This window comes from Gadus chalcogrammus, unplaced genomic scaffold (assembly GCF_026213295.1).
Source record: "Gadus chalcogrammus isolate NIFS_2021 unplaced genomic scaffold, NIFS_Gcha_1.0 GACHA070, whole genome shotgun sequence".
Lineage (NCBI taxonomy): Eukaryota > Metazoa > Chordata > Actinopteri > Gadiformes > Gadidae > Gadus > Gadus chalcogrammus.
The window spans coordinates 160,670-188,322 of NW_026613505.1; the positions used below are offsets into that span (position 1 = coordinate 160,670).

Consider the following 27,653-nt stretch of genomic DNA (forward strand, 5'->3'; position numbering starts at 1 on the left):
CTTTTCTTTTTTAATCATTCCAGTGAGGCATAAGGCTTCATTTTTTTAGAGTTTTAAAGCAGTTCAACCCTCCCATCAACAGTGCAGTTGGCTGTTAATGTTAAATAAATCTGTTGGAAATGTTAAAAAATTGGAAAAATGTTTTAAAATAAAGCTTTCATGTTTTGTGAGCTCTTCTCCATTTTGGTTTATAGTAAATATCCTCAAATATATAATATATCATATTAATAAAATTAAAAAGTCTGTTGGTAAAACAACAGTAAATCAGTAAATCATAAGCAAATTTGCAGTTATCTCCTACAAATGTTTTTCAATTATATTTACTGAATTTGATTAGTGATTTCTACTCAGGTTTTCCATATGGTTAACACATAATTTCAGTTACATTTACTCAATTTATGTGGTAATTGAGCCAAGTCAATTCATTCAGATGTACTTAAAAATATTACTTGGATTAAATTAAATTAACTGAATTTGATTAGTGATTTCTACTCAGGTTTTCCATATGGTTAACACATAATTTCAGTTACATTTACTCAATTTATGTGGTAATTGAGCCAAGTCAATTCATTCAGATGTACTTAAAAATATTACTTGGATTTACTCATTACTCATGTTTTGTGGAACTGATTTGAGAGCTTTCATATCAACTCAATATTTTTAAGTGTAAAAATGCTGCACTGATTGAATTAAGTAACGTGCAGTATTATTTTTTTCGAGTGAAGGCTCATAATTACCTTCATGTCATGTCCTAAAAAAAATTAAGTTTTTTCTTTCCAAAACGCCACCTCAAGCGTTTTATTAGCCGTAATCTCGTTGGGGAAGAGGGGTGTGCAGCTGAAAGAAGTCGTAGTGAAACAAATGGCATCCGAGAGGGCCTAGTTCCAACCCTGTAAAATAGCGGGGTGACCCCCTTTTATCAAAGGGGGTCTCAAATGATGCATAAGCTTCAACTTGTGGCTCCAGCCCTACAGGAAATGAGCAAGTGCTCCATCTCGTTGCACCTGCACCCAGCGGCTCGCTTGCAAGATTTTGGCCTGAAGTTCTTCCCAGACCTACACCATAGCCATCCAACCTGCATATCTGAGAATCAGGCCTCTCTTTAATAATGACAAAAAGTTATGAGAGAAATACACATTAACTTTTGTCTCATAAGCGGCGTGGTGCCGTCTCCTTTTGACCTTTTGACCCCAGACTTCTGGGGGAATAGCTGAATCAATTCATTGGTCAATCAGAAGCATGTAAATATCTTCCCGGTGGCGTAAGAGGGCGAACAAGGTGTCCTTCAAGGTGTCCTTCAACATCAACGGTGCCACACATGAGCATATTCGAACATGTTTAATGGTAGTAATTAGCTGTCGAAATTGGAGGCCTTAATCAATAATGAGCAGCTATTAATTTGCTTCCCGATAGAAATTTGTGAGAAATGATGTTATTTAGCATCTACACGTTGAGCTGAGTCCAATGACACCAAGCATGACACTCAAGCAAATGGTAACATGTATTTTACATGGTACACCTAGGTCTAGGACATGATCTCGGTGTAGCAAGAGGGCGAGCTTGATCTCATTGGACTCAGCTTAACGTGTAGATGCTAAATAACATGTAATTTGTCAAAAATCTCCATCGGGAAGCAAATCTGTAGCTGGTTATTATTGATAAAGGCCTCCAAAATCGATAGCTAATTACTACCCCAAAACATATTCAAATATGATCATGTGTGGCACTGTTGCAATTGCCTCGAAACGTAGATGTCAAAGGACACCTTCTTTGTCCCGTTACTCCACCGGGAAGATATTTTCATACTTCTAATGGATTGATTCATATTTTAAGGTCCACGGAGTGAAACTTTAAGCGGCTGCAGCAGAAGTGTTGAGACGAAAGATGATATCAAGACATTTATAAAATATTCCCATTCACATTATGATTCTTCGTCATAACATCCGACCAAATATCCTTTACATTCACCGAGCGAAGATTATGAAAGTCCAGGCCCCACCTTCCTGCACTCGGTGTCGACTGGGCCAAGTTTCGGGGGGGGCCCTTCCTGCCCTCGGGGGTCCGACCGGGCCAAGTTTCGGTGCGGGGGTCCCATTTAGGCCCTAGAATATGGTATTCGAATTTCAGGGCGGTAGGACCTTCCTATCTCAAAAACTGTTTTTCCACCACATTCTGAACCATTAGGTCTTGCAGGCCACACTTCTGAGGGGCTTTGTCCAAATGACAGTCCATTTGGGAAAACTTTTTTTCTCTATGGGCTACTACACTAACACTAGGCAAAACAGAAAAGGAGGTTGAGAGACAGACACTTCTAAGAACTTCTCACAACTAGAGTTCGAGTTTAACTTTCATGCAGTCTATGCTCTCAACTGCGAGCCCTAAATACAAATACTTTGACCATGTTTCCGCCCGAACTCGAACCTGGGAACTTTCGCGTGTTAGTCAAACGTGATAACCACTACACTACTGAAACCTGTGAGTTTGAAAAAAAAACTAGAAAATATTGTCATCAGAAGCACCCGCATGAACACGTTTTCAGTGCAGGTTTAAACACTTAATAATATGACAAGGCTATCAATTGAAGAGGTGGCGTGGTGCCCAGTAGACACTGCTGAAGGTTGTGTTCCAGAAAGACTTTTCTCGAATAGCTGCTTGATAGTAAAGCAGGAGAATTTAAACATTAAATTTGTAAGTCATGCTGTTTCCGCCCGGTCTTGAACCGGGGACCTTTTGCGTGTAAGACGAACGTGATAACAAATACACTACGGAAACCTGTGAGATTGAAAAAAACCCTAGGAAATATTGTCATCAGAAGCTCCCGCATGAACAGCTTTTCCGCATTGGTTTAAATACTTAATAATATGAAGAGGCTATCGGTTCAAGAGGTGGCGTGGTGCCAAGTAGACGATGCTGAAGGTTCTGTTCAAGATATACTCTTCACGAATAGCTACTTGATAGTAAAGCAGGAGAATATAAACATTAACTTTGTATACCTCAAAACCGTTATGCTGTTTCCGCCCGATTTCGAACCGGGGACCTTTCGCGTGTGAGGCGAACGTGATAACCACTACACTACGGAAACACATATATGGTAAATCTGGCAACCCATCAGAATCCCGTCATCAACCGTCCAGTCTCGTTCACAACATTTAATGGAACCAGGGTCAGAGTGGTCAGGTGTGAATGTAAGTGGTTGTATCATACATGTTTGAAACATATTATCCTATCTACTGAAGCGGGGAACAATGCTAGCACGCTCGGCCTCAATTGTAAAGTCCCAGAAGTCCATGCTAGAGAGGTGAACGTAGAAGACTCAGTAACGCTAGGCAAATCAGGAAAGGAGGTTGACACCCAGACACTCCTAAGAAATTCTCACAACTAGAGATAGAGTTTAACTTTCATACAGTCTATGCTCTCAACTGCGAGCGCTAAATACAAATACTTTGACCATGTTTCCGCCCGGTCTCGAACCGGGGACCTTTCGCGTGTAAGGCGAACGTGATAACCACTACACTACGGAAACCTGTTAGACTGAGCAAAACCCTAGAAAATTTTGTCAGCAGAAGCTCCCGCATGAACAGGTTTTCAGCGCAGGTTTAAACACTTAATAATATGACGATGCTATCGGTTGAATGAGTGGCGTGGTGCCAAGTACACGCTGCTGAAGGTTCTGTTCCAGATAGACTTTTCCCGAACAGCTGCTTGATAGTAAAGCAGGAGAATTTAAACATTAACTTTGTTGATCTCAAAATTGTAATGCTGTTTCCGCCCGGTTTCGAACCAGGGACCTGTCGCATGTGAGGCGAACGTGATAACCACTACACTACGGAAACCTGTTAGACTGAGCAAAACCCTAGAAAATTTTGTCAGCAGAAGCTCCCGCATGAACAGGTTTTCAGCGCAGGTTTAAACACTTAATAATATGACGAAGCTATCGGTTGAATGGGTGGCGTGGTGCCAAGTACACGCTGCTGAAGGTTCTGTTCCAGATAGACTTTTCCCGAACAGCTGCTTGATAGTAAAGCAGGAGAATTTAAACATTAACTTTGTTGATCTCAAAATTGTAATGCTGTTTCCGCCCGGTTCCGAACCGGGGACCTTTCGCGTGTGAGGCAAACGTGATAACCACTACACTACCGAAACACATATACGTATAATCTGGCAACCCATCAGAATCCCGTCATCAACCGTCCAGTCTCGTTCACAACCTTTAATGGAACCAGGGTCAGAGTGGTCAGGTGTGAATCTAAGTGGTTATATCATACATGTTTGAAACATATTATCCTAAACATCCATTCGCCCATCTGCTACAGCGGGGAACAATGCTAGCACGCTCGGCCTCAATTGTAAAGTCCCAGAAGTCCATGCTAGAGAGGTGCACGTAGAAGATTCAGTAACGCTAGGCAAATCAGGAAAGGAGGTTGACACCCAGAAACTCCTAAGAACTTCTCCCAACTAGAGTTAGAGTTTAACTTTCATACAGTCTATGCTCTCAACTGCGAGCGCTAAATACAAATACTTTCACCATGTTTCCGCCCGGTCTCGAACCTGGGACCTTTCGCGAGACAGTCAAACATGATAACCACTACACTACTGAAACCTGTTATATTGAAAAAAAAACTAGAAAATATTGTCATCAGAAGCACCCGCATGAACAGGTTTTCCGCGCAGGTTTAAATACTTAATAATATGACGAGGCTATCGGTTGAAGAGGTGGCGTGGTGCCCAGTAGACACTGCTGAAGGTTGTGTTCCAGAAAGACTTTTCTCGAATAGCTGCTTGATAGTAAAGCAGGAGAATTTAAACATTAAATTTGTAAGTCATGCTGTTTCCGCCCGGTCTTGAACCGGGGACCTTTTGCATGTAAGACGAACGTGATAACAACTACACTACGGAAACCTGTGAGATTGAAAAAAAACCTAGAAATGAACAGGTTTTCCGCGCAGGTTTAAATACTTAATAATATGACGAGGCTATCGGTTGAAGAGGTGGCGTGGTGCCAAGTACACGCTGCTGAAGGTTCTGTTCCAGATAGACTTTTCCCGAATAGCTGCTTGATAGTAAAGCAGGAGAATTTAAACATTAACTTTGTTGATCTCATAATTGTAATGCTGTTTCCGGCCGGTTTCGAACCGGGGACCTTTCGCATGTGAGGCGAACGTCATAACCACTGCACTACGGAAACACATACACGGATAATCTGGCAACCCATCAGAATCCCGTCATCAACCGTCCAGTCTCGTTCACAACATTTAATGGAACCAGGGTCAGAGTGGTCAGGTGTGAATGTAAGTGGTTATATCATACATGTTTGAAACATATTATCCTAAACATCCATTCGCCCATCTGCTACAGCGGGGAACAATGCTAGCACGCTCGGCCTCAATTGTAAAGTCCCAGAAGTCCATGCTAGAGAGGTGCACGTAGAAGATTCAGTAACGCTAGGCAAATCAGGAAAGGAGGTTGACACCCAGACACCCCTAAGAACTTCTCCCAACTAGGGTTAGAGTTTATCTTTCATACAGTCTATGCTCTCAACTGCGAGCGCTAAACACAAATACTTTCACCATGTTTCCGCCTGGTCTCGAACCGGGGACCTTTCGCGTGTTAGGCAAACGTGATAACCACTACACTACGGAAACCTGTTAGACTGAGCAAAACCCTAGAAAAATTTGTCAGCAGAAGCTCCCGCATGAACAGGTTTTCAGCGCAGGTTTAAACACTTAATAATATGACGAGGCTATCGGTTGAAGAGGTGGCGTGGTGCCAAGTAGACGCTGCTGAAGGTTCTGTTCCAGATAGACTTTTCCCGAATAGCTGCTTGATAGTAAAGCAGGAGAATTTAAACATTAACTTTGTTGATATCAAAATTGTAATACTGTTTCCGCCCGGGGACCTTTCGCGTGTGAGGCGAACGTGATAACCACTACACTACGGAAACACATGCACGGAGAACCTGGCAACCCATCAGAATCCCGTCATCTACCGTCCAGTCTAGTTCACAACATTTAATGGAACTAGGGTCAGAGTGGTCAGGTGTGAATGTGAGTGGTTATATCATACATATTTGAACCATATTATCCTAAACATCCATTCGCCCATCTGCTACCGCGGAGAACAATGCTAGCACGCTAGGCCTCAATTGTAAAGTCGTGACGACAGCGGCCAAAGCCCGCCATGACATGCTAATGGGATACGAACCGTCCATTGCACGCTAGACGATCCAGGATGAGACGTTTACCCCAGCAGTCCATGCTGGAGAGGTGAACGTAGAAGACTCAGTAACGCTAGGCAAAACAGGAAAGGAGGTTGACACCCAGACACTCCTAAGAACTTCTCACAACTAGAGATAGAGTTTAACTTTCATAGTCTATGCTCTCAACTGCGAGCGCTAAATACAAATACTGTCACCATGTTTCCGCCCGATCTCGAACCGGGGACCTTTCACGTGTTAGGCGAACGTGATAACCACTACACTACGGATACCTGTTAGACTAAGCAAAACCCTAGAAAATTTTGTCAGCAGAAGCTCCCGCATGAACAGGTTTTCAGCGCAGGTTTAAACACTTAATAATATGACGAGGCTATCGGTTGAAGAGGTGGCGTGGTGCCAAGTAGACGCTGCTGAAGGTTGTGTTGCAGAAAGACTTTTCTCGAATAGCTGCTTGATAGTAAAGCAGGAGAATTTAAACATTAACTTTTTATATCTCAAAACAATGAAACTGTTTCCGCTCGGTTTCGAACCGGGGACCTTTTGCATGTCAGGCGAACGTGATAACCACTATATTACTGAAACCTGTTAGTTTGGGCAAAACCTTAGAAAATGTTGTAATCAAAATGTTGTCAACAGAAGCTCCCGCATGAAGATGTTTTCAGCGCAGGTTTAAACACTTAATAATATGACGAGGCTATCGGTTGAAGAGGCGGCGTGGTGCCCAGTCGTCACTGCTGAAGGTCCTGTTCCAGACAGAATTTTCCCGAATAGATGCTTGATAGTAAAGCAGGAGAAATTAAACATTAAAGTTGTAAGTCATGCTGTTTCCGCCCGGTCTTGAACCGGGGACCTTTCGCGTGTAAGACGAACGTGATAACCACTACACTACGGAAACCTGTGAGATTAAAAAAAACCCTAGAAAATATTGTCATCAGAAGGTCCCGCATGAACAGCTTTTCCGCGTTGGTTTAAATACTTAATAATATGACGAGGCTATCGGTTCAAGAGGTGGCGTGGTGCCAAGTAGACGCTGCTGAAGGTTCTGCTCAAGATAGACTCTTCACGAATAGCTACTTGATAGTAAAGCAGGAGAATATAAACATTAACTTTGTATACCTCAAAACCATTATGCTGTTTCCGCCCAGTTTCGAACCGGGGACCTTTCGCGTGTGAGGCGAACGTGATAACCACTACACTACGGAAACACATACGAGGTAATTCTGGCAACCCATCAGAATCCCGTCATCAACCGTCCAGTCTCGTTAACAACATTTAATGGAACCAGGGTCAGAGTGGTCAGGTGTGAATGTAAGTGGTTATATCATACATGTTTGAAACATATTATCCTAAACATCCATTCGCCCATCTGCTACAGCGGGGAACAATGCTAGCACGCTCGGCCTCAATTGTAAAGTCCCAGAAGTCCATGCTAGAGAGGTGCACGTGGAAGATTCAGTAACACTAGGCAAATCAGGAAAGGAGGTTGACACCCAGACACTCCTAAGAACTTCTCCCAACTAGAGTTAGAGTTTAACTTTCATACAGTCTATGCTCTCAACTGCGAGCGCCAAATACAAATACTTTCACCATGTTTCCGCCAGGTCTCGAACCTGGGACCTTTCGCGAGACAGTCAAACATGATAACCACTACACTACTGAAACCTGTTAGATTGAAAAAAAAACTAGAAAATATTGTCATCAGAAGCACCCGCATGAACAGGTTTTCCGCGCAGGTTTAAATACTTAATAATATGACCAGGCTATCGGTTGAAGAGGTGGCGTGGTGCCCAGTAGACACTGCTGAAGGTTCTGTTCAAGATAGACTCTTCACGAATAGCTACTTGATAGTAAAGCAGGAGAATATAAACATTAACTTTGTATACCTCAAAACCGTTATGCTGTTTCCGCCCGATTTCGAACCGGTGACCTTTCGCGTGTGAGGCGAACGTGATAACCACTACACTACGGAAACACATACACAGTAAATCTGGCAACCCATCAGAATCCCGTCATCAACCGTCCAGTCTCGTTCACAACATTTAATGGAACCAGGGTCAGAGTGGTAAGATGTGAATGTAAGTGGTTATATCATACATGTTTGAAAAATATTATCCTAAACATCCATTCGCCCATCTGCTACAGCGGGGAACAATGCTAGCACGCTCGGCCTCAATTGTAAAGTCCCAGAAGTCCATGCTAGAGAGGTGCACGTAGAAGATTCAGTAACGCTAGGCAAATCAGGAAAGGAGGTTGACACCCAGACACTCCTAAGAACTTCTCCCAACTAGAGTTAGAGTTTAACTTTCATACAGTCTATGCTCTCAACTGCGAGCGCTAAATACAAATACTTTGACCATGTTTCCGCCCGGTCTCGAACCTGGGACCTTTCGCGTGATAGTCAAACGTGATAACCACTACACTACTGAAACCTGTGGGATTGAAAAAAAACCTAGAAAAAATTGTCATCAGAAGCACCCGCATGAACAGGTTTTCCGCGCAGGTTTAAATACTTAATAATATGACGAGGCTATCGGTTGAAGAGGTGGCGTGGTGCCCAGTAGACACTCCTGAAGGTTCTGTTCAAGATAGACTCTTCACGAATAGCTACTTGATAGTAAAGCAGGAGAATATAAACATTAACTTTGTATACCTCAAAACCGTTATGCTGTTTCCGCCCGATTTCGAACCGGGGACCTTTCGCGTGTGAGGCGAACGTGATAACCACTACACTACGGAAACCTGTTAGACTGAGCAAAACCCTAGAAAATTTTGTCAGCAGAAGCTCAGCAGAAGCTCCCGAAGCTGAACAGGTTTTCAGCGCAGGTTTAAACACTTAATAATATGACGAGGCTATCGGTTGAAGAGGTGGCGTGGTGCCAAGTAGACGCTGCTGAAGGTTCTGTTCCAGATAGACTTTTCCCGAATAGCTGCTTGATAGTAAAGCAGGAGAATTTAAACATTAACTTTGTTGATCTCACAATTGTAATGCTGTTTCCGCCCGGTTTCGAACCGGGGACCTTACGCGTGTGAGGCGAACGTGATAACCACTACACTACAGAAACACATATATGAATAATCTGGCAACCCATCAGAATCCCGTCATCTACCGTCCAGTCTAGTTCACAACATTTAATGGAACCAGGGTCAGAGAGGTCAGGTGTAAATGTAAGTGGTTATATCATACATATTTGAACCATATTATCCTAAACATCCATTCGCCCATCTACTACCGCGGAGAACAATGCTAGCACGCTAGGCCTCAATTGTAAAATCGTGACGACAGCGGCCAAAGCCCGCCATGACATGCTAATGGGATACGAACCGTCCATTGCACGCTAGACGATCCAGGATGAGACGTTTACCCCAGCAGTCCATGCTGGAGAGGTGCACGTAGAAGACTCAGTAACGCTAGGCAAAACAGGAAAGGTGGTTGACACCCAGACACTCCTATGAACTTCTCACAACTAGAGTTAGAGTTTAACTTTCATACAGTCTATGCTCTCAACTGCGAGCCCTAAATACAAATACTTTGACCATGTTTCCGCCCGGTCTCGAACCGGGGACCTTTCGCGTGTAAGGCGAACGTGATAACCACTACACTACTGAAACCTGTTAGATTGAAAAAAAACCTAGAGAATATTGTCATCAGAAGCACCCGCATGAACAGGTTTTCCGCGCAGGTTTAAATACTTAATAATATGACGAGGCTATCGGTTGAAGAGGTGGCGTGGTGCCCAGTAGACACTGCTGAAGGTTGTGTTCCAGAAAGACTTTTCTCGAATAGCTGCTTGATAGTAAAGCAGGAGAATTTAAACATTAAATTTGTAAGTCATGCTGTTTCCGCCCGGTCTTGAACCGGGGACCTTTTGCGTGTAAGACGAACGTGATAACAACTACACTACGGAAACCTGTGAGATTGAAAAAAAACCTAGAAATGAACAGCTTTTCCGCATTGGTTTAAATACTTAATAATATGACGAGGCTATCGGTTGAAGAGGTGGCGTGGTGCCCAGTAGACACTGCTGAAGGTTGTGTTCCAGAAAGACTTTTCTCGAATAGCTGCTTGATAGTAAAGCAGGAGAATTTAAACATTAAATTTGTAAGTCATGCTGTTTCCGCCCGGTCTTGAACCGGGGACCTTTTGCGTGTAAGACGAACGTGATAACAACTACACTACGGAAACCTGTGAGATTGAAAAAAAACCTAGAAATGAACAGCTTTTCCGCATTGGTTTAAATACTTAATAATATGAAGAGGCTATCGGTTCAAGAGGAGGCGTGGTGCCAAGTAGACGCTGCTGAAGGTTCTGTTCAAGATAGACTCTTCACGAATAGCTACTTGATAGTAAAGCAGGAGAATTTAAACATTAACTTTGTATTCCTCAAAACTGTTAAGCTGTTTCCACCCGGTTTCGAACCAGGGACCTTTCGCGTGTGAGGCGAACGTGATAACCACTACACTGCGGAAACACATACATGGAAAATCTGGCAACCCATCAGAATCCCGTCATCAACCGTCCAGTCTCGTTCACAACATTTAATGGAACCAGGGTCAGAGTGGTCAGGTGTGAATGTAAGTGGTTATATCATACATGTTTGAAACATATTATCCTAAACATCCATTCGCCCATCTGCTACAGCGGGGAACAATGCTAGCACGCTCGGCCTCAATTGTAAAGTCCCAGAAGTCCATGCTAGAGAGGTGCACGTAGAAGATTCAGTAACGCTAGGCAAATCAGGAAAGGAGGTTGACACCCAGACACTCCTAAGAACTTCTCCCAACTAGGGTTAGAGTTTATCTTTCATACAGTCTATGCTCTCAACTGCGAGCGCTAAATACAAATACTTTCACCATGTTTCCGCCCGGTCTCGAACCTGGGACCTTTCGCGAGACAGTCAAACATGATAACCACTACACTACTGAAACCTGTTAGATTGAAAAAAAACCTAGAAAATATTGTCATCAGAAGCACCCGCATGAACAGGTTTTCCGCGCAGGTTTAAATACTTAATAATATGACGAGGCTATCGGTTGAAGAGGTGGCGTGGTGCCAAGTACACGCTGCTGAAGGTTCTGTTCCAGATAGACTTTTCCCGAATAGCTGCTTGATAGTAAAGCAGGAGAATTTAAACATTAACTTTGTTGATCTCAAAATTGTAATGCTGTTTCCGCCCGGTTTCGAACCGGGGACCTTTCGCATGTGAGGCGAACGTCATAACCACTACACTACGGAAACACATACACGTACAATCTGGCAACCCATCATAATCCCGTCATCAACCGTCCAGTCGCGTTCACAACATTTAATGGAACCAGGGTCAGAGTGGTCATGTGTGAATGTAAGTGGTTATATCATACATGTTTGAAACATATTATCCTAAACATCCATTCGCCCATCTGCTACAGCGGGGAACAATGCTAGCACGCTCGGCCTCAATTGTAAAGTCCCAGAAGTCCATGCTAGAGAGGTGCACGTAGAAGATTCAGTAACGCTAGGCAAATCAGGAAAGGAGGTTGACACCCAGACACTCCTAAGAACTTCTCCCAACTAGGGTTAGAGTTTATCTTTCATACAGTCTATGCTCTCAACTGCGAGCGCTAAATACAAATACTGTCACCATGTTAGGCGAACATGGTGATAACCACGTGTTAGGCGAACGTGATAACCACTACACTACGGAAACCTGTTAGACTGAGCAAAACCCTAGAAAAATGTGTCAGCAGAAGCTCCCGCATGAACAGGTTTTCAGCCCAGGTTTAAACACTTAATAATATGACGAGGCTATCGGTTGAAGAGGTGGCGTGGTGCCAAGTAGACGCTGCTGAAGGTTCTGTTCCAGACAGACTTTTCCCGAATAGCTGCTTGATAGTAAAGCAGGAGAATTTAAACATTAACTTTGTTGATATCAAAATTGTAATACTGTTTCCGCCCGGTTTCGAACCGGGGACCTTCCGCGTGTGAGGCGAACGTGATAACCACTACACTACGGAAACACATGCACGGAGAACCTGGCAACCCATCAGAATCCCGTCATCTACCGTCCAGTCTAGTTCACAACATTTAATGGAACTAGGGTCAGAGTGGTCAGGTGTGAATGTGAGTGGTTATATCATACATATTTGAACCATATTATCCTAAACATCCATTCGCCCATCTGCTACCGCGGAGAACAATGCTAGCACGCTAGGCCTCAATTGTAAAGTCGTGACGACAGCGGCCAAAGCCCGCCATGACATGCTAATGGGATACGAACCGTCCATTGCACGCTAGACGATCCAGGATGAGACGTTTATCCTTATCCTTGCTGGGGTAAACGTCTCATCCTGGATCGTCTAGCGTGCAATGGACGGTTCGTATCCCATTAGCATGTCATGGCGGGCTTTGGCCGCTGTCGTCACGACTTTACAATTGAGGCCTAGCGTGCTAGCATTGTTCTCCGCGGTAGCAGATGGGCGAATGGATGTTTAGGATAATGAACGTAGAAGACTCAGTAACGCTAGGCAAAACAGGAAAGGAGGTTGACACCCAGACACTCCTATGAACTTCTCACAACGAGAGTTAGAGTTTAACTTTCATACAGTCTATGCTCTCAACTGCGAGCCCTAAATACAAATACTTTGACCATGTTTCCGCCCGGTCTCGAACCTGGGACCTTTCGCGTGATAGTCAAACGTGATAACCACTACACTACTGAAACCTGTGAGATTGAAAAAAAAACTAGAAAATATTGTCATCAGAAGCACCCGCATGAACAGGTTTTCCGCGCAGGTTTAAATACTTAATAATATGACGAGGCTATCGGTTGAAGAGGTGGCGTGGTGCCCAGTAGACACTGCTGAAGGTTGTGTTGCAGAAAGACTTTGCTCGAATAGCTGCTTGATAGTAAAGCAGGAGAATTTAAACATTAACTTTGTATATCTCAAAACAACGAAACTGTTTCCGCTCGGTTTCGAACCGGGGACCTTTTGCATGTCAGGCGAACGTGATAACCACTATATTAAGGAAACCTGTTAGATTGGGCAAAACCTTAGAACATTTTGTAATCAAAATGTTGTCAACAGAAGCTCCCGCATGAAGATGTTTTCAGCGCAGGTTTAAACACTTAATAATATGACGAGGCTATCGTTTGAAGAGGTGGCGTGGTGCCCAGTCGTCACTGCTGAAGGTCCTGTTCCAGACAGAATTTTCCCGAATAGATGCTTGATAGTAAAGCAGGAGAATTTAAACATTAAAGTTGTAAGTCATGCTGTTTCCGCCCGGTCTTGAACCGGGGACCTTTCGCGTGTAAGACGAACGTGATAACCACTACACTACGGTACCTGTGAGTTTGAAAAAAAACCTAGAAAATATTGTCATCAGAAGCTCCCGCATGAACAGCTTTTCCGCGTTGGTTTAAATACTTAATAATATGACGAGGCTATCAGTTCAAGAGGTGGCGTGGTGCCAAGTAGACGCTGCTGAAGGTTCTGTTCAAGATAGACTCTTCACGAATAGCTACTTGATAGTAAAGCAGGAGAATTTAAACATTAACTTTGTATACCTCAAAAACGTGATGCTGTTTCCGCCCGATTTCGAACCGGGGACTTATCGCGTGTGAGGCGAACGTGATTACCACTACACTACGGATACACATACACGGTAAATCTGGCAACCCATCAGAATCCCGTCATCAACCGTCCAGTCTCGTTCACAACATTTAATGGAACCAGGGTCAGAGTGGTCAGGTGTGAACGTATGTGGTTATATCATACATGTTTGAAACATATTATCCTATCTGCTACAGCGGGGAACAATGCTAGCACGCTCGGCCTCAATTGTAAAGTCCCAGAAGTCAATGCTAGAGAGGTGCACGTAGAAGAGAGAACAATAACGCTAGGCAAATCAGGAAAGGAGGTTGACACCCAGACACTCCTAAGAACTTCTCACAACTAGAGATAGAGTTTAACTTTCATAGTCGATGCTCTCAACTGCGAGCGCTAAATACAAATACTGTCACCATGTTTCCGCCCGGTCTCGAACCGGGGACCTTTCACATGTTAGGCGAACGTGATAACCACTACACTACGGATACCTGTTAGACTGAGCAAAACCCTAGAAAATTTTGTCAGCAGAAGCTCCCGCATGAACAGGTTTTCAGCGCAGGTTTAAACACTTAATAATATGACGAGGCTATCGGTTGAAGAGGTGGCGTGGTGCCAAGTAGACGCTGCTGAAGGTTGTGTTGCAGAAAGACTTTTCTCGAATAGCTGCTTGATAGTAAAGCAGGAGAATTTAACCCTCATAGGGTGTTCGTGTTTTTGTTACACAGGAGGTGCTGCTGGGTCTGGTGGACCCATTGCATTTTAGGCCTTTTAATTCAACATAATCTAACTTTTTTTTTAAATAGTCACCAAATGGTTACTTCAACCCAATTGCAAGTAATATAAACAACACATGTGAAATTTGATCCCTTTACCTTTGTTAAATCACATTTATGAATAGAGGTGCCACTCGTTTTTGTTTCTTTTTGTATTAAAATGCAACAAAATAAGGAAATGCCTCATAAAACAGGCATAACTGGGAAATAATCAACATCATTAGAAATTGAAACATACTCAATAACATCTGTCTGAACAACACATTAAAGCCTTTGAACACAGCCATTATACGTATATCAGACTATACCACACATGAGGGGCAGAGTCTCACTGTGTGTGTATTGCATATGTATTTTTTGCACTGGTTGCATGTATATTGTGTTTTTCTGTCCATCATGGGTCCACACACTTCACAGCGTTTCTTTTTGGCTGACGGGCTGGTCCTACATCTGGCTGCTTGCGGGTTGTTTCTGGGGCTGACTGCTTGCGGGTTGTTCCTGGGGCTGGCTGCTTGCGGGTTGGTCCTGGGGCTGGCTGCTTGCGGGATGGTCCTGGGGCTGGCTGCTTGCGGGTTGGTCCTGGGGCTGGCTGCTTGCAGGTTGTTCCTGGGGCTGGCTGCTTGCAGGTTGTTCCTGGTCCTGGCTGCTCACGGGATGGTCCTGGGGCTTGCTGCTCGCAGGCTTGTCCTGGCTGCTGAAGGGCTAGTCCTGAGGCTCTTTTACGTTTCGGAGCTGGCTGATGCTCATCCTCCTCTTCAAACTCGGTGTCAGACTCTGAAATGTTATCCTCACTTTCCGAAACTATTTCCTCTGCATCACCATCAAAACCCTCTGTCTCTTCAAATATCAACTGTAGGGCAGTCTGAACAGAGAATCGCTTTGCCATCTTGATCAGTTGTGGTATGGAACCACGCTGACAGAGCTTTTTTATAGTGTCAGGTCCCCAAGCTTGATAGTGTTGGGTGCTCCAATTTTGCAACCTTGTGCGGGAACAGTGGGTGCACACTGTGGGTGCTCACACCAAGGGCCAATTCACCTGCTTTACTCTTTCCCCCTCTCTCTTTCCCCCTCTCTCTCTCACACACACACACACACACACACACACACACACACACACACACACACACACACACACACACACACACACACACACACACACACACACACACACACACACACACACACACACACACACACACACACACACAGAGAGGAAGAAGGGAAAATTACGGTGCACAGAACCTATGATTTCCACACTTAAACAGCTCCGGGTCCACTGGACCCGAACACCCTGTGTGTAATATAAATGTGATGGGGGGGTATACAGGGGGGGGTCATTGAAAATGTTTTCTGATTCATGTTCCTCACAGAAAATGAGCCAAAGCCAATGAATCTTAGTTCAAAAAAATAATTATTTGTATCACTTTTATAAAGCTAAAAACTGAAAACGGGTCCCACAGACCCGAACACCTTATAAGGGTTAAACATTAACTTTTTATATCTCAAAACAATGAAACTGTTTCCGCTCGGTTTCGAACCGGGGACCTTTTGCATGTCAGGCGAACGTGATAACCACTATATTACGGAAACCTGTTAGATTGGGCAAAACCTTAGAAAATGTTGTCATCAAAATGTTGTCATCAGAAGCTCCCGCATGAAGAGGTTTTCAGCGCAGGTTTAAACACTTAATAATATGACGAGGCTATTGGTTGAAGAGGTGGCGTGGTGCCCAGTCGTCACTGCTGAAGGTCCTGTTCCAGACAGAATTTTCCCGAATAGATGCTTGATAGTAAAGCAGGAGAAATTAACCATTAATGTTGTAAGTCATGCTGTTTCCCCCCGGTCTTGAACCGGGGACCTTTCGCGTGTAAGACAAACGTGATAACCACTACACTACGGAAACCTGTGAGATTGAAAAAAACCCTAGAAAATATTGTCATCAGAAGCTCCCGCATGAACAGCTTTTCCGCGTTGGTTTAAATACTTAATAATATGACGAGGCTATCGGTTCAAGAGGAGGCGTGGTGCCAAGTAGACGCTGCTGAAGGTTCTGTTCCAGATAGACTCTTCACGAATAGCTACTTGATAGTAAAGCAGGAGAATATAAACATTAACTTTGTATACCTCAAAACCGTTATGCTGTTTCCGCCCGATTTCGAACCGGGGACCTTTCGCGTGTGAGGCGAACGTGATAACCACTACACTACGGAAACACATACATGTTAATCTGGCAACCCATCAGAATCCCGTCATCAACCGTCCAGTCTCGTTAACAACATTTAATGGAACCAGGGTCAGAGTGGTCAGGTGTGAATGTAAGTAGTTATATCATACATGTTTGAAACATATTATCCTAAACATCCATTCGCCCATCTGCTACAGCGGGGAACAATGCTAGCACGCTCGGCCTCAATTGTAAAGTCCCAGAAGTCCATGCTAGAGAGGTGCACGTGGAAGATTCAGTAACACTAGGCAAATCAGGAAAGGAGGTTGACACCCAGACACTCCTAAGAACTTCTCCCAACTAGAGTTAGAGTTTAACTTTCATACAGTCTATGCTCTCAACTGCGAGCGCTAAATACAAATACTTTCACCATGTTTCCGCCCGGTCTCGAATCTGGGACCTTTCGCGAGACAGTCAAACATGATAACCACTACACTACTGAAATCTGTTAGATTGAAAAAAAAACTAGAAAATATTGTCATCAGAAGCACCCCCATGAACAGGTTTTCCGCGCAGGTTTAAATACTTAATAATATGACGAGGCTATCGGTTGAAGAGGTGGCGTGGTGCCCAGTAGACACTGCTGAAGGTTCTGTTCAAGATAGACTCTTCACGAATAGCTACTTGATAGTAAAGCAGGAGAATATAAACATTAACTTTGTATACGTCAAAACCGTTATGCTGTTTCCGCCCGATTTCGAACCGGGGACGTTTCGCGTGTGAGGCGAACGTGATAACCACTACACTACGGAAACACATACACAGTAAATCTGGCAACCCATCAGAATCCCGTCATCAACCGTCCAGTCTCGTTCACAACATTTAATGGAACCAGGGTCAGAGTGGTAAGATGTGAATGTAAGTGGTTATATCATACATGTTTGAAAAATATTATCCTAAACATCCATTCGCCCATCTGCTACAGCGGGGAACAATGCTAGCACGCTCGGCCTCAATTGTAAAGTCCCAGAAGTCCATGCTAGAGAGGTGCACGTAGAAGATTCAGTAACGCTAGGCAAATCAGGAAAGGAGGTTGACACCCAGACACTCCTAAGAACTTCTCCCAACTAGAGTTAGAGTTTAACTTTCATACAGTCTATGCTCTCAACTGCGAGCGCTAAACACAAATACTTTCACCATGTTTCCGCCCGGTCTCGAACCAGGGACCTTTCGCGTGTTAGGCGAACGTGATAACCACTACACTACGGAAACCTGTTTGACTGAGCAAAACCCTAGAAAATTTTGTCAGCAGAAGCTCCCGCATGAACAGGTTTTCAGCGCAGGTTTAAACACTTAATAATATGACGAGGCTATCGGTTGAAGAGGTGGCGTGGTGCCAAGTAGACGCTGCTGAAGGTTCTGTTCCAGATAGACTTTTCCCGAATAGCTGCTTGATAGTAAAGCAGGAGAATTTAAACATTAACTTTGTTGATCTCAAAATTGTAATGCTTTTTCCGCCCGGTTTCGAACCGGGGACCTTTCGCGTGTGAGGCAAACGTGATAACCACTACACTACGGAAACACATATATGGATAATCTGGCAACCCATCAGAATCCCGTCACTGCTGAAGGTTCTGTTCAAGATAGACTCTTCACGAATAGCTACTTGATAGTAAAGCAGGAGAATATAAACATTAACTTTGTATACCTCAAAACCGTTATGCTGTTTCCGCCCGATTTCGAACCGGGGACCTTTCGCGTGTGAGGCGATCGTGATAACCACTACACTACGGAAACACATACACAGTAAATCTGGCAACCCATCAGAATCCCGTCATCAACCGTCCAGTCTCGTTCACAACATTTAATGGAACCAGGGTCAGAGAGGTCAGGTGTGAATGTAAGTGGTTATATCATACATGTTTGAAACATATTATCCTATCTGCTACAGCGGGGAACAATGCTAGCACGCTCGGCCTCAATTGTAAAGTCCCAGAAGTCCATGCTAGAGAGGTGCACGTAGAAGATTCAGTAACGCTAGGCAAATCAGGAAAGGAGGTTGACACCCAGACACTCCTAAGAACTTCTCCCAACTAGAGTTAGAGTTTAACTTTCATACAGTCTATGCTCTCAACTGCGAGCGCTAAATACAAATACTTTCACCATGTTTCCGCCCGGTCTCGAATCTGGGACCTTTCGCGAGACAGTCAAACATGATAACCACTACACTACTGAAATCTGTTAGATTGAAAAAAAAACTAGAAAATATTGTCATCAGAAGCACCCCCATGAACAGGTTTTCCGCGCAGGTTTAAATACTTAATAATATGACGAGGCTATCGGTTGAAGAGGTGGCGTGGTGCCCAGTAGACACTGCTGAAGGTTCTGTTCAAGATAGACTCTTCACGAATAGCTACTTGATAGTAAAGCAGGAGAATATAAACATTAACTTTGTATACGTCAAAACCGTTATGCTGTTTCCGCCCGATTTCGAACCGGGGACGTTTCGCGTGTGAGGCGAACGTGATAACCACTACACTACGGAAACACATACACAGTAAATCTGGCAACCCATCAGAATCCCGTCATCAACCGTCCAGTCTCGTTCACAACATTTAATGGAACCAGGGTCAGAGTGGTAAGATGTGAATGTAAGTGGTTATATCATACATGTTTGAAAAATATTATCCTAAACATCCATTCGCCCATCTGCTACAGCGGGGAACAATGCTAGCACGCTCGGCCTCAATTGTAAAGTCCCAGAAGTCCATGCTAGAGAGGTGCACGTAGAAGATTCAGTAACGCTAGGCAAATCAGGAAAGGAGGTTGACACCCAGACACTCCTAAGAACTTCTCCCAACTAGAGTTAGAGTTTAACTTTCATACAGTCTATGCTCTCAACTGCGAGCGCTAAACACAAATACTTTCACCATGTTTCCGCCCGGTCTCGAACCAGGGACCTTTCGCGTGTTAGGCGAACGTGATAACCACTACACTACGGAAACCTGTTTGACTGAGCAAAACCCTAGAAAATTTTGTCAGCAGAAGCTCCCGCATGAACAGGTTTTCAGCGCAGGTTTAAACACTTAATAATATGACGAGGCTATCGGTTGAAGAGGTGGCGTGGTGCCAAGTAGACGCTGCTGAAGGTTCTGTTCCAGATAGACTTTTCCCGAATAGCTGCTTGATAGTAAAGCAGGAGAATTTAAACATTAACTTTGTTGATCTCAAAATTGTAATGCTTTTTCCGCCCGGTTTCGAACCGGGGACCTTTCGCGTGTGAGGCAAACGTGATAACCACTACACTACGGAAACACATATATGGATAATCTGGCAACCCATCAGAATCCCGTCACTGCTGAAGGTTCTGTTCAAGATAGACTCTTCACGAATAGCTACTTGATAGTAAAGCAGGAGAATATAAACATTAACTTTGTATACCTCAAAACCGTTATGCTGTTTCCGCCCGATTTCGAACCGGGGACCTTTCGCGTGTGAGGCGAACGTGATAACCACTACACTACGGAAACACATACACAGTAAATCTGGCAACCCATCAGAATCCCGTCATCAACCGTCCAGTCTCGTTCACAACATTTAATGGAACCAGGGTCAGAGAGGTCAGGTGTGAATGTAAGTGGTTATATCATACATGTTTGAAACATATTATCCTATCTGCTACAGCGGGGAACAATGCTAGCACGCTCGGCCTCAATTGTAAAGTCCCAGAAGTCCATGCTAGAGAGGTGCACGTAGAAGATTCAGTAACGCTAGGCAAATCAGGAAAGGAGGTTGACACCCAGACACTCCTAAGAACTTCTCCCAACTAGAGTTAGAGTTTAACTTTCATACAGTCTATGCTCTCAACTGCGAGCGCTAAATACAAATACTTTCACCATGTTTCCGCCCGGTCTCGAACCAGGGACCTTTCGCGTGTTAGGCGAACCTGATAACCACTACACTACGGAAACCTGTTAGACTGAGCAAAACCCTAGAAAATTTTGTCAGCAGAAGCTCCCGCATGAACAGGTTTTCAGCGCAGGTTTAAACACTTAATAATATGACGAGGCTATCGGTTGAAGAGGTGGCGTGGTGCCAAGTAGACGCTGCTGAAGGTTCTGTTCCAGATAGACTTTTCCCGAATAGCTGCTTGATAGTAAAGCAGGAGAATTTAAACATTAACTTTGTTGATCTCAAAATTGTAATGCTGTTTCCGCCCGGTTTCGAACCGGGGACCTTTCGCGCGGGAGCCGAGAATAGTCGTCCATAACTTCCTTAACTTTTGCCATTCATTCTCTATGGTAGTTCTTATCACTACGGATGTAATATTTTTCTGGCCACAAGCGGGATTTTGGTGGCGCTGTTTCCCCCCTCGGCAGAAGTAAGGGGATGATTTCTTTTCTGAGTGACAGACAGCATCGAACGTTCTCGGGCGTTGAACGTTCTGGAAGAGTTGACAATTATTTTCATCCGTGGACAAGTTAACTTTTCGCCAGGAGACACCAAGTTAACAACAACAAGTTAGCTTTTCAATTGTAAGTTGGACCTATTGTTTTTAACTCGTAAATTCACTTTTATACGTAACGTTATATGTTACAACAGCTTCTAAATAATATTACTGTGTACACACTGTAAGAGCCATCTGTCAGGTCAGCGTCACACTGAAATATCTCTATCTATATATATATAAATACAAATACCCCTCATTAATCGATACTCTCTGACTACTATCTGAAGGGGGATTAGTATTGTCTCAGTTAAGTTAAGTTAATTTACGTGGGTTAAACCCACTAGACTCATTACAAATGCTCATTAATGTTGATATGAATAATGCTGTTAATATAACAGTATTATTATATAGCTTTAATTATTACTACATTACAATATAACTTATACTAGCTACTCTTACTGTATAATCATATACAACTATGTAATATGCATTATTTTTTGCAGTGAAAAGAAATCATGAATCCCGTCAGCTTCTTCCCCGGAAAGATGACGGTGACATTTAGGAGGGGACCATCGGGTCATCTGCGGCAGGACCCATCCTCTGAGGCCATGAGGATAAAACATAATCCTGGGCTTCAGGTCAATAGTCCCGCTGAGAAACCTGAGCTAGTGAAGACCAGCGCTCGCACTGTGGTCATCCAGCGAGGAGGGGATGTGTCGGACCGACAGGAGGTGATGGGAGAGTACCTGCTGCAGTTTGGCAAGTACCAGGGAAAATCGTTCAAGTGGCTCCTCGAGAACGATGTTGGCTACACCATCTACCTGATGAAAAAGGTAGACGATGAGGAGAGAGCCGGGACCTTCAACCCACAGGGACACAGTAAGGACAGCCTGCTGTCTTTTCTGGACTATGCCAGGAGCTTCCAGGAAATACAGGACCTGAGGAACTACCTGATCTCCAGGAACCCTGCTGAACCTGTGGCGTCAGAGGGGGACAATATTGTCGGCTTTGGTCGCAGGGCCAAAACCACCTGGAGGCAGATCTGGGAGAGCAGGGCGGATGGTTATGCTGCCTACATCTCACGCCAAAAGTGCATCAAAAACAGCAAGATGTACAACCTGCAGCAGTACATCCTCAAGCAGGAAAGGGCTGAATCCTGTCCAACACCTGCAGAAGGCTCCACTACATCTACTGCCTCCATCCCAACATCAGGCACTCTAGGTCAGTTCACAACAATATTCAAATACTGACTTCATGATCTTTGAATGTACCTAAAACACAATGAATGTTTTGTTTAATCTCCTGTCCAACACCTGCAGAAGGCTCCACCACATCTACTGCCTCCACCACATCTACTGCCTCCACCCCAACAGCAGGCACTCTAGGTCAGTTCACAACAATATTCAAATACTGACTTCATGATCTTTGAATGTACCTAAAACACAATGAATGTTTTGTTTAATCTCCTGTCAAACACCTGCAGAAGGCTCCACCACATCTACTGCCTCCACCACATCTACTGCCTCCACCCCAACAGCAGGCACTCTAGGTCAGTTCACAACAATATTCAAATACTGACTTCATGATCTTTTAATGTATCTAAAACACAATGAATGTTTTGTTTAATCTCCTAGTGATGGAGGAGGACGAGGAACTGGAGAGACAGATGTTGAACCTGTCTCCATCTTTATTTGACACCGGAGTAAGCAGGTGGATCATCAAGGGTGAAACCGTAACTCTTCCGGTACTTGATCAAATGTCCCCTGTGCTTTCAGGCCCACCAGCAGCAGTCCAGGGAAAAGCAGCTGTGGATCCAACGAAAGGTTTTTCTTCATCAGTGCGGACGGAGGATTCTGTTTACAACAGAATTCACCTGCCGTTACTATTTTTTGTCAACTAGTTTGTTATTTTGGCCGTGTTCTGGTCTGTTCTGATGTTTGTGTTCTCTTGCTCTCCAACTAACCAAAGGAATTAACATGCCGTCGAAGATGGTAAGTGTTTTGTGTTATATGCATGCTTCATTTAAGCTGTCGTTCAAGGATTTGGCGTGTGAAATACCACAGAGGCTTAGATACAGGTTCACATGCCACATCTTTGATTGACCAGTGATATTCTTACTATATACTTATATTGCTTCTGTGCTTTACCTGTTCTCAGATGCTTAAACGATTTGTGTTATTACATTTCAAATACACAACAATTCAAAATTGAATGAAAAATGTTTAGTCTGTGCTACCAGTTAGCTGCAAAGACAACAGGTAAAGTCAGATTGCAAAGCATAAGAAACTTAAATGTGTGAGGAAAATGACACTGATTGTTTTTACAGCTCACAGGACGAAGCCAACAGCTACTGCTGCTAGACCTGCAGAACCGGATGACCCCACTGTGACTGCTGCGAAAGGTTATTATATTTGTTTCCTTCCCACTTCATCCTGGATGTCATTCAGATTGCATGACATTTATATGTTTTCCTTTTAATCCCATAGCCACAGCGAAGGCCCTGTTGCCGGTCCCTGCCCAGCTGCTCGCCATTGCCCCAGAGCTCGGGATAAGAGAGCAGGAGCCCGATGTGTTGAAACAAAGTATGACAGTAGTGCTCTTATACCTCCAGTGTATCTCACATAAATATCAGTTTCATTCTGATTAATCACATTTTCATTCATTTATATATAGTGCTCATGTTTTGTCACAACTTTTTTCCAAAGCACACAGAAAGGCAGTCTCCCGCAGTCCTTTGGAGTCTGGAATAAGAGCAGGTCCATCTCTTCCTAAAAGTAAATGTTTTATTTTCTTAAATGCTCTGAGAAATTATATCTTAAGCACATGTTGCCAACACTTTCCTGTTTGTATCTCACCATCCTAGATACATCATCCCTACAGAGTATTGCCCCTGTGGAAGCACAGGGAGACACTGTCCATGATGAAGGTAAGAATTCTTAACACTAGTTTAACCATGTCATTGATATAGAGCTCGATTTTATTTCCTTGTACTCTGAATATACTGTAGTGTTTTATATGTTTGTGTTTTACAGCTCCAACATGTCCTGCGCCTCCTGTCAGGCAGCCAGCAGCCCCAGGCTACAATCAGGATGTTGCACAGTGGAACTGCTCCCATCAGCAGCAGATCTGGATGAAGACTGAGTTTGAGACATTGGGTCTGTGGCCAGGGTCACGTCCAGTACGTCACCCAATGAACATGATTACCCTGTGGCGCTATCCACCTCAGCCTGAGCTCATAGACAATATTGCTGCACTGCCTTCGCCCAAATATTTTCAGCTCCACCCATTCTTCATTTGGAAGCCGGAGCATGCAATCATGGAGAGGGTGAGGAACAATTTTGTCCTGCCCTGCCTTCATGGTTGTCCCAACCCTCAGGTAGCTTCTTCTGGTGTTGGACGGCCCAGAGTGATCATCGGCACCAGTGGTCAGTACTATCTCTTTGCTTCACGGCTCACCTGTAAAGCCTGTAAGAGGTACTGGCATGCTGACAAACCCCAATGGCTGGAGATGTTGCCAAAGCGCTTCAATAACATTGTGCCAGCCTTCCTGACGCACAAAAAAGCCATCTGCAAATCGGTGATGGATGAGCTGAGACGCAGTGGCAGATCACCGGAGGACATGACCAAGCAGCTGACAGAGGCGGTCCATCTTAAGTATGAGCGAGCTCATCTGGCCTACCTGCTGAGTGTGCAGAACATCAGGGATGCTGAGGAAGGAGCCTACGGCCAGAAGACCATCACTGGGCACCTCAGACAGGCAGACACTCCAGCTTCATTCGGGGGATATTCAGATGCTGATGGCTGGCGGGGAGTGTCTCTTTCTTCGCACTACCTGGTCAACTGCCAGGTCCAGGAGTATCAGAGGCAGGAGCAGCTCCTCACACTACTGCTGCAGGGGACCTTTGGACGGGCACTGAGGTCGGATCACACTCGGAAAGTGGCGAGGAAGGTCGTGCTGTCGTCTGGCACCATGTCTTCCTACGCCATCATGAATGAGAACTGGATGATCCTGAGCTGGGTGATGCTGCAGTCAGAGTGTGATCGGTCCCTTCATCTGGTGTATCAGGGACTGGCTCAACGCTACACTGCAGCTGGAGTGGAGAAGGCATGCTGCCACTGGGTGGACAGGTATAAAGTGTTTATGTTTAAAAATGTACTAGACTTACACACGTTTGTTTGATTTCACCCATTTATTCCATTTTGCACAGTTTAGTGTGTCATCTGACTAATCTGAGATACAAATATAAAGAAATGGAATTCTAAAATAGAATAGAAAGATATAGTTTTTTTAATATTGTAAATAGATGAATAGTCTAATAGTATTTCACCCAAAAATATATATTTTTCGACTGCAATAAAATGTGTTTTTAATGTTTTAGGGACTGCTGTGCTGCCTTCAAGGTCCTGGACACCAGAGCTCAGGAGCACCTGTCATGGGACTGCTGGAAGACCACAGAGGCTATAGTCACAGAGGCCACCTCTGGAAACCTCGCCAACACAAGTGCCGCAAGGAACAAGTTTAATGTAGACATTAGCATCAAGTTAGACTTGTTTCATTGTATGCGCCGGCTTACCAGAGAGTGTGTGTCAGAGAATCATCCTCTGTACAGCTCCTTCTGCCAGTTCCTCTCTGCAGCCTTTCTCGTTGTGGACCAGGGGGATCTCGAGAGGCTGAAGGACGCTTACACCTTCTGTGGAATCTCTCCTGCCAATCCAACCAAGCAGCACATGAGAGATCACTGCAGGACACAGGTGCCACAGCCCAGAGAACTCCTAAGGGCCTGTGTCCACCAAAAGCGTTTTTAAAAGACGGAGCGCCGGTCTGCAATGCATTCTCTATGGCAGGACGCGCAAGCAGCGCGCCTTTTAAAAAGCCGGCCGGAGCGTTTAAACGCTCCACGCGCCTCGCGCTTTTAGACGCGCGCCCCCGTTGAAAAAAGTTGAACTTTTGAAGAAAAGCGCTTCACGTCATCGGCGCTTTTTTTGAACGACCAATCAAAATCGAGGATGAGGCAAGGCTAAAAGTATAAACCGAACTCAAACTGAAACAAACTGAAACATGTCGGACGAAAGCTTGATAACAGCTGTGAGCGAGTGTCCGGTCCTGTACGACCTCACGTTGAAGGCCTACCACGACCTAACAAAACGCAACCAGGCCTGGCGAGACATTTCATCTATGCTGGGCGTTACAGGTGAGAATTATTTATTAATTATTTATATTATTATCATGTTTAATAATGATATTATCGCATTTAACTATTAGCCGTTAGGTACAAACTGCCACCCGTACTTGGCAGTTAGTATTAACGTTTACTTGGCAGTTAGTATTAACGTTAACTTGGCAGTTCGTATTAACGTTACTGATAGGTAGGCTTGATATTAACCTTGTAGGTTGTGTGAATTGCTAATTGTAGAGACATAATCTTGTATCAACAGCTGAAGTGTCCCGCAAGAAATGGAAGTACTTGCGGGATAAATATTTGAGGGAGAGGAAGGCAGAGAGGGACAGGAAGAAAAGTGGGGCCGGTGCCACCTCTTTCAAGAGGTGGAAGTATATGGCGATCATGGGCTTCCTGGAGCTCCATGTGAAGGAGAGGGTATCTTCTAGTAATATGGAGCAGGGAGATTATAGCCGGCAGGAAATAGCACCGGAGATCTTGGCCCTGCTAGCGCCCAGTATGTCTCCCCAACGAGAGGTAGGCCTATAACAAAAGCTATAGTAGCCTAAAACATATGCTAAAAACATACCCTAACATACTAGTGTTCTTAAGGTTTTTGTTGGGTGAAGCCAGATGCAGAGATATTTATAAGTATTCACCATTTTAATTTGCACATTTTAAACAAACAAATGTATGCTTTCTTTCACAGGTGGTGGCTCAAAGTGAAGAGGAGATACCTCCTCCCTCTCCCAGCCTATCAGAGTCCGCTGTGGACACCTCTCCTCCATCTCCTCCCACTACCTCTACGGTCACACCGCTGCGTCCTGTACCTCCACCACCACGCAGGAGACAGCTGGAGCAGCCGCTGTCTGTGTTCCAGCAATCAATCCTGTCCTCCCTCGAAAAAGAAAAGGAGAATACACCGGCTCTGGACGAGGATGAGCATTTTATGCTCAGCCTCGTCCCATCATTGATGAGGCTGTCCAACCAGAAAAAGGCCCAGGCGCGCATGAGGATGCAGCAGGTCCTTTACGATGTGGAGTTTGGAGAGTAATTAATTTGTAATCATTTTCTATTTAGATTTAGTTTTAAGATTTTTTTAAATGTGTAAATAAAATTTGCAATCAGTTTCTATTTAGATTTAGTTTAAGCCTTAAGATTTTTTTAAATGTGTCAATAAAATTTGTAATCAGTTTCTATTTAGATTTAGTTTAAGCTTTAAGATTTTTTTTAAATGTGTACATACTATCTTGGAATAATTTTCTATTTAGATTTAGTACAAGCTATAAGAAATGTTTCAAATGTGTAC

At 44.1% G+C, this 27,653-nt stretch overlaps 3 protein-coding genes and 14 non-coding genes across 18 annotated transcripts; 3 read left to right on the forward strand and 14 right to left on the reverse strand.

Annotated features, from left to right (window-relative positions):
- Nucleotides 1–3,009: 3,009 nt before the first annotated feature.
- On the reverse strand, nt 3,010–3,082 carry trnav-cac (transfer RNA valine (anticodon CAC)). Its single transcript has one exon. It is a non-coding gene; the product is annotated as a tRNA-Val (tRNA).
- Nucleotides 3,083–3,450: 368 nt separating this feature from the next.
- trnav-uac (transfer RNA valine (anticodon UAC)) lies at nt 3,451–3,523 on the reverse strand. The gene has a single exon. It is a non-coding gene; the product is annotated as a tRNA-Val (tRNA).
- Nucleotides 3,524–3,760: 237 nt separating this feature from the next.
- On the reverse strand, nt 3,761–3,833 carry trnav-cac (transfer RNA valine (anticodon CAC)). Its single transcript has one exon. It is a non-coding gene; the product is annotated as a tRNA-Val (tRNA).
- Nucleotides 3,834–7,036: 3,203 nt separating this feature from the next.
- On the reverse strand, nt 7,037–7,109 carry trnav-uac (transfer RNA valine (anticodon UAC)). The gene has a single exon. It is a non-coding gene; the product is annotated as a tRNA-Val (tRNA).
- Nucleotides 7,110–7,346: 237 nt separating this feature from the next.
- Nucleotides 7,347–7,419, reverse strand: trnav-cac (transfer RNA valine (anticodon CAC)). Its single transcript has one exon. It is a non-coding gene; the product is annotated as a tRNA-Val (tRNA).
- Nucleotides 7,420–8,880: 1,461 nt separating this feature from the next.
- Nucleotides 8,881–8,953, reverse strand: trnav-cac (transfer RNA valine (anticodon CAC)). Its single transcript has one exon. It is a non-coding gene; the product is annotated as a tRNA-Val (tRNA).
- Nucleotides 8,954–9,203: 250 nt separating this feature from the next.
- Nucleotides 9,204–9,276, reverse strand: trnav-cac (transfer RNA valine (anticodon CAC)). The gene has a single exon. It is a non-coding gene; the product is annotated as a tRNA-Val (tRNA).
- A 474-nt stretch (nt 9,277–9,750) lies between these two features.
- Nucleotides 9,751–9,823, reverse strand: trnav-uac (transfer RNA valine (anticodon UAC)). The gene has a single exon. It is a non-coding gene; the product is annotated as a tRNA-Val (tRNA).
- A 1,554-nt stretch (nt 9,824–11,377) lies between these two features.
- On the reverse strand, nt 11,378–11,450 carry trnav-cac (transfer RNA valine (anticodon CAC)). The gene has a single exon. It is a non-coding gene; the product is annotated as a tRNA-Val (tRNA).
- A 685-nt stretch (nt 11,451–12,135) lies between these two features.
- trnav-cac (transfer RNA valine (anticodon CAC)) lies at nt 12,136–12,208 on the reverse strand. Its single transcript has one exon. It is a non-coding gene; the product is annotated as a tRNA-Val (tRNA).
- Nucleotides 12,209–16,711: 4,503 nt separating this feature from the next.
- Nucleotides 16,712–16,784, reverse strand: trnav-cac (transfer RNA valine (anticodon CAC)). Its single transcript has one exon. It is a non-coding gene; the product is annotated as a tRNA-Val (tRNA).
- Nucleotides 16,785–17,934: 1,150 nt separating this feature from the next.
- On the reverse strand, nt 17,935–18,007 carry trnav-aac (transfer RNA valine (anticodon AAC)). The gene has a single exon. It is a non-coding gene; the product is annotated as a tRNA-Val (tRNA).
- Nucleotides 18,008–19,667: 1,660 nt separating this feature from the next.
- Nucleotides 19,668–19,740, reverse strand: trnav-aac (transfer RNA valine (anticodon AAC)). Its single transcript has one exon. It is a non-coding gene; the product is annotated as a tRNA-Val (tRNA).
- Nucleotides 19,741–20,192: 452 nt separating this feature from the next.
- On the reverse strand, nt 20,193–20,265 carry trnav-cac (transfer RNA valine (anticodon CAC)). The gene has a single exon. It is a non-coding gene; the product is annotated as a tRNA-Val (tRNA).
- Nucleotides 20,266–21,158: 893 nt separating this feature from the next.
- On the forward strand, nt 21,159–22,684 carry LOC130378209 (uncharacterized). Its single transcript, XM_056585096.1, has 3 exons — nt 21,159–21,270; nt 21,689–22,406; nt 22,505–22,684. Exons 2-3 carry the CDS (start codon nt 21,701–21,703, stop codon nt 22,597–22,599), a joined length of 801 nt encoding a protein of 266 aa, XP_056441071.1. The 5' UTR covers nt 21,159–21,270; nt 21,689–21,700; the 3' UTR covers nt 22,600–22,684.
- Nucleotides 22,685–24,214: 1,530 nt separating this feature from the next.
- Nucleotides 24,215–25,860, forward strand: LOC130378197 (uncharacterized). The gene is made up of 3 exons (XM_056585086.1): nt 24,215–25,313; nt 25,565–25,726; nt 25,842–25,860. Exons 1-3 carry the CDS (start codon nt 24,316–24,318, stop codon nt 25,858–25,860), a joined length of 1,179 nt encoding a protein of 392 aa, XP_056441061.1. The 5' UTR covers nt 24,215–24,315.
- A 121-nt stretch (nt 25,861–25,981) lies between these two features.
- On the forward strand, nt 25,982–27,079 carry LOC130378203 (transcription factor Adf-1-like). Of its 2 annotated transcripts, none has more exons than XR_008894550.1 (2): nt 25,982–26,377; nt 27,054–27,079. XR_008894550.1 is itself a non-coding variant. In XM_056585089.1 (2 exons), the coding sequence occupies exons 1-2, from the start codon at nt 26,245–26,247 to the stop codon at nt 26,891–26,893; spliced, it is 405 nt and encodes a 134-aa protein (XP_056441064.1). In that variant the 5' UTR covers nt 25,982–26,244; the 3' UTR covers nt 26,894–27,071. The 2 variants fall into 2 exon arrangements, 1 of the variants encoding a protein (XP_056441064.1); XM_056585089.1 differs by having other exon boundaries at nt 26,622–27,071.
- The last annotated feature ends 574 nt before the right edge of the window (nt 27,080–27,653 follow it).

Bases quoted from the DNA above. Each gene is read 5' to 3' on its own strand.
- LOC130378209 (XM_056585096.1), top strand. From the start codon at position 21,701: ATGAATCCCGTCAGCTTCTTCCCCGGAAAGATGACGGTGACATTTAGG. The intron at 22,407-22,504 runs GTCAGTTCACAA...CAACACCTGCAG, and splicing joins CCCAACATCAGGCACTCTAG to AAGGCTCCACCACATCTACT.
- LOC130378203 (XM_056585089.1), top strand. From the start codon at position 26,245: ATGTCGGACGAAAGCTTGATAACAGCTGTGAGCGAGTGTCCGGTCCTG. The intron at 26,378-26,621 runs GTGAGAATTATT...TTGTATCAACAG, and splicing joins ATCTATGCTGGGCGTTACAG to CTGAAGTGTCCCGCAAGAAA.
- LOC130378197 (XM_056585086.1), top strand. From the start codon at position 24,316: ATGAAGACTGAGTTTGAGACATTGGGTCTGTGGCCAGGGTCACGTCCA. The intron at 25,314-25,564 runs GTATAAAGTGTT...TTAATGTTTTAG, and splicing joins TGCTGCCACTGGGTGGACAG to GGACTGCTGTGCTGCCTTCA.